Source organism: Monopterus albus, unplaced genomic scaffold, assembly GCF_001952655.1.
Source record: "Monopterus albus unplaced genomic scaffold, M_albus_1.0 scaffold99.1, whole genome shotgun sequence".
NCBI lineage: Eukaryota > Metazoa > Chordata > Actinopteri > Synbranchiformes > Synbranchidae > Monopterus > Monopterus albus.
This window is the reverse complement of record NW_018127979.1, coordinates 2,421,331-2,422,539: the sequence shown is the minus strand read 5'-3', so window position 1 is coordinate 2,422,539 and position 1,209 is coordinate 2,421,331. Positions and strand designations below refer to the sequence as shown.

Sequence of the window (1,209 nt, the reverse complement as noted above, 5' to 3'; positions counted from 1 at the left end):
CCATTGGATTTTCATTAAAGAGGGGTCAAGTGACGCGACATGACTTGGTGGTCATGTTGTTGTTGTTATGGATTTGTAACGGTAAGATTTGTGTCCTGGGGCTCCCCTGTAGGTCAGCACATTGGATCTCCATTCATATCGACAACGCAGTAGCATCTTTCTCTGTATTGTTAATTTGTATCACGTCAACTGTTTTCAATAGCCTTTGGTCCTGTTTTTTAAGTTGAAACATCCTGGAATTCATTTTATCCTTTGTCCTGATTCTTTTCTCTTTTCTTCCCCCTCCTTCTCTCTGCTTCCTTTATCTTTATTTTGCTCCTCGTCTTCTTCTTCCTCAGCTTATGACCACCAACACACAGATGGTAAGCCTCTCCCTCCCTGTCTGCTCTCTCTGTCTTTCACGCTCTTTTAGTTCCTATTGTACCGTTTAAGCTTTCAGTTGGACTGTTTCATCCCTTCTCACTTCACATCATTCATGCACTTTCATTTGAATGTGTAGATTTCTAGAACTCCATTATTTCCTCTAATCTCTGTAAAGCCCCAAATCCCGTACAGCACCTGATCTTAACAACTCCACTGACATAGTAGAAACCTTAGATGCTCCCCCACATTATCCTTGTGTTTTGTTGTGGTAGCAAATAGAGGGATGCTAGTCTGTACTACAGTTTAAGATCCAACATCTGTTTGTTTTTCTGTCTAATATGTTTGTGCATTTGTGTGTGTATTTGTTTATCCATGTGTTTGTGGTAGCGGTTTTTGGGGTTGGATTTTAATTCTACTGAGGTGGTTGAATGTTCATCATGTATGCCCTCTGTACTTTTGGAAAAAAAAAAACATTTTAAATTGAAATCTCCACTATTTTTATCAATCACAAAGGAAGTGAGTGATGACTGGAGGAACTCTAGCAAAGATACTTGTGTCAAGGACCAACTGTGGTTATTACATAAGTTCTCCAGTTTCCTTATATTGATTTTTCTCTCCTTCACCCTCCTTCATTCTTTCTTTTCCCACCCTTATTCCATCTCCTCTCTCCAGTCCATGTTTCTAGTATTTCAGTAGGTAGAAAATTGAGGATGCAGAAAGGTGGAGTGAAAATATTCTTGGTTAATTGGCTCCAAGCTAGGTTGTAACGACACACAAAATCATGGTTCGGTACACCTCTGTTTTGAAGTCACGGTTTTGTTCCTTTTTGGTGTGGTAAGGGAAAGA

At 39.6% G+C, this 1,209-nt stretch overlaps 1 protein-coding gene across 9 annotated transcripts in view; it reads left to right on the top strand.

The window, feature by feature from the left end:
• The window catches only part of LOC109965402 (probable phospholipid-transporting ATPase IH), a 37,036-nt gene that overhangs the window by 28,207 nt on the left and 7,620 nt on the right, over nt 1-1,209 (top strand). For 7 of the 9 annotated variants that reach the window (XM_020609376.1, XM_020609375.1, XM_020609377.1 and 4 more), the window contains one exon: nt 339-362. The exons of the other annotated variants lie outside the window; for them this stretch is intronic. In XM_020609376.1, coding sequence (XP_020465032.1) covers nt 339-362 — 24 coding nt within the window. The remainder of the gene's footprint in view (nt 1-338; nt 363-1,209) is intronic. 9 annotated transcript variants of the gene reach the window in all.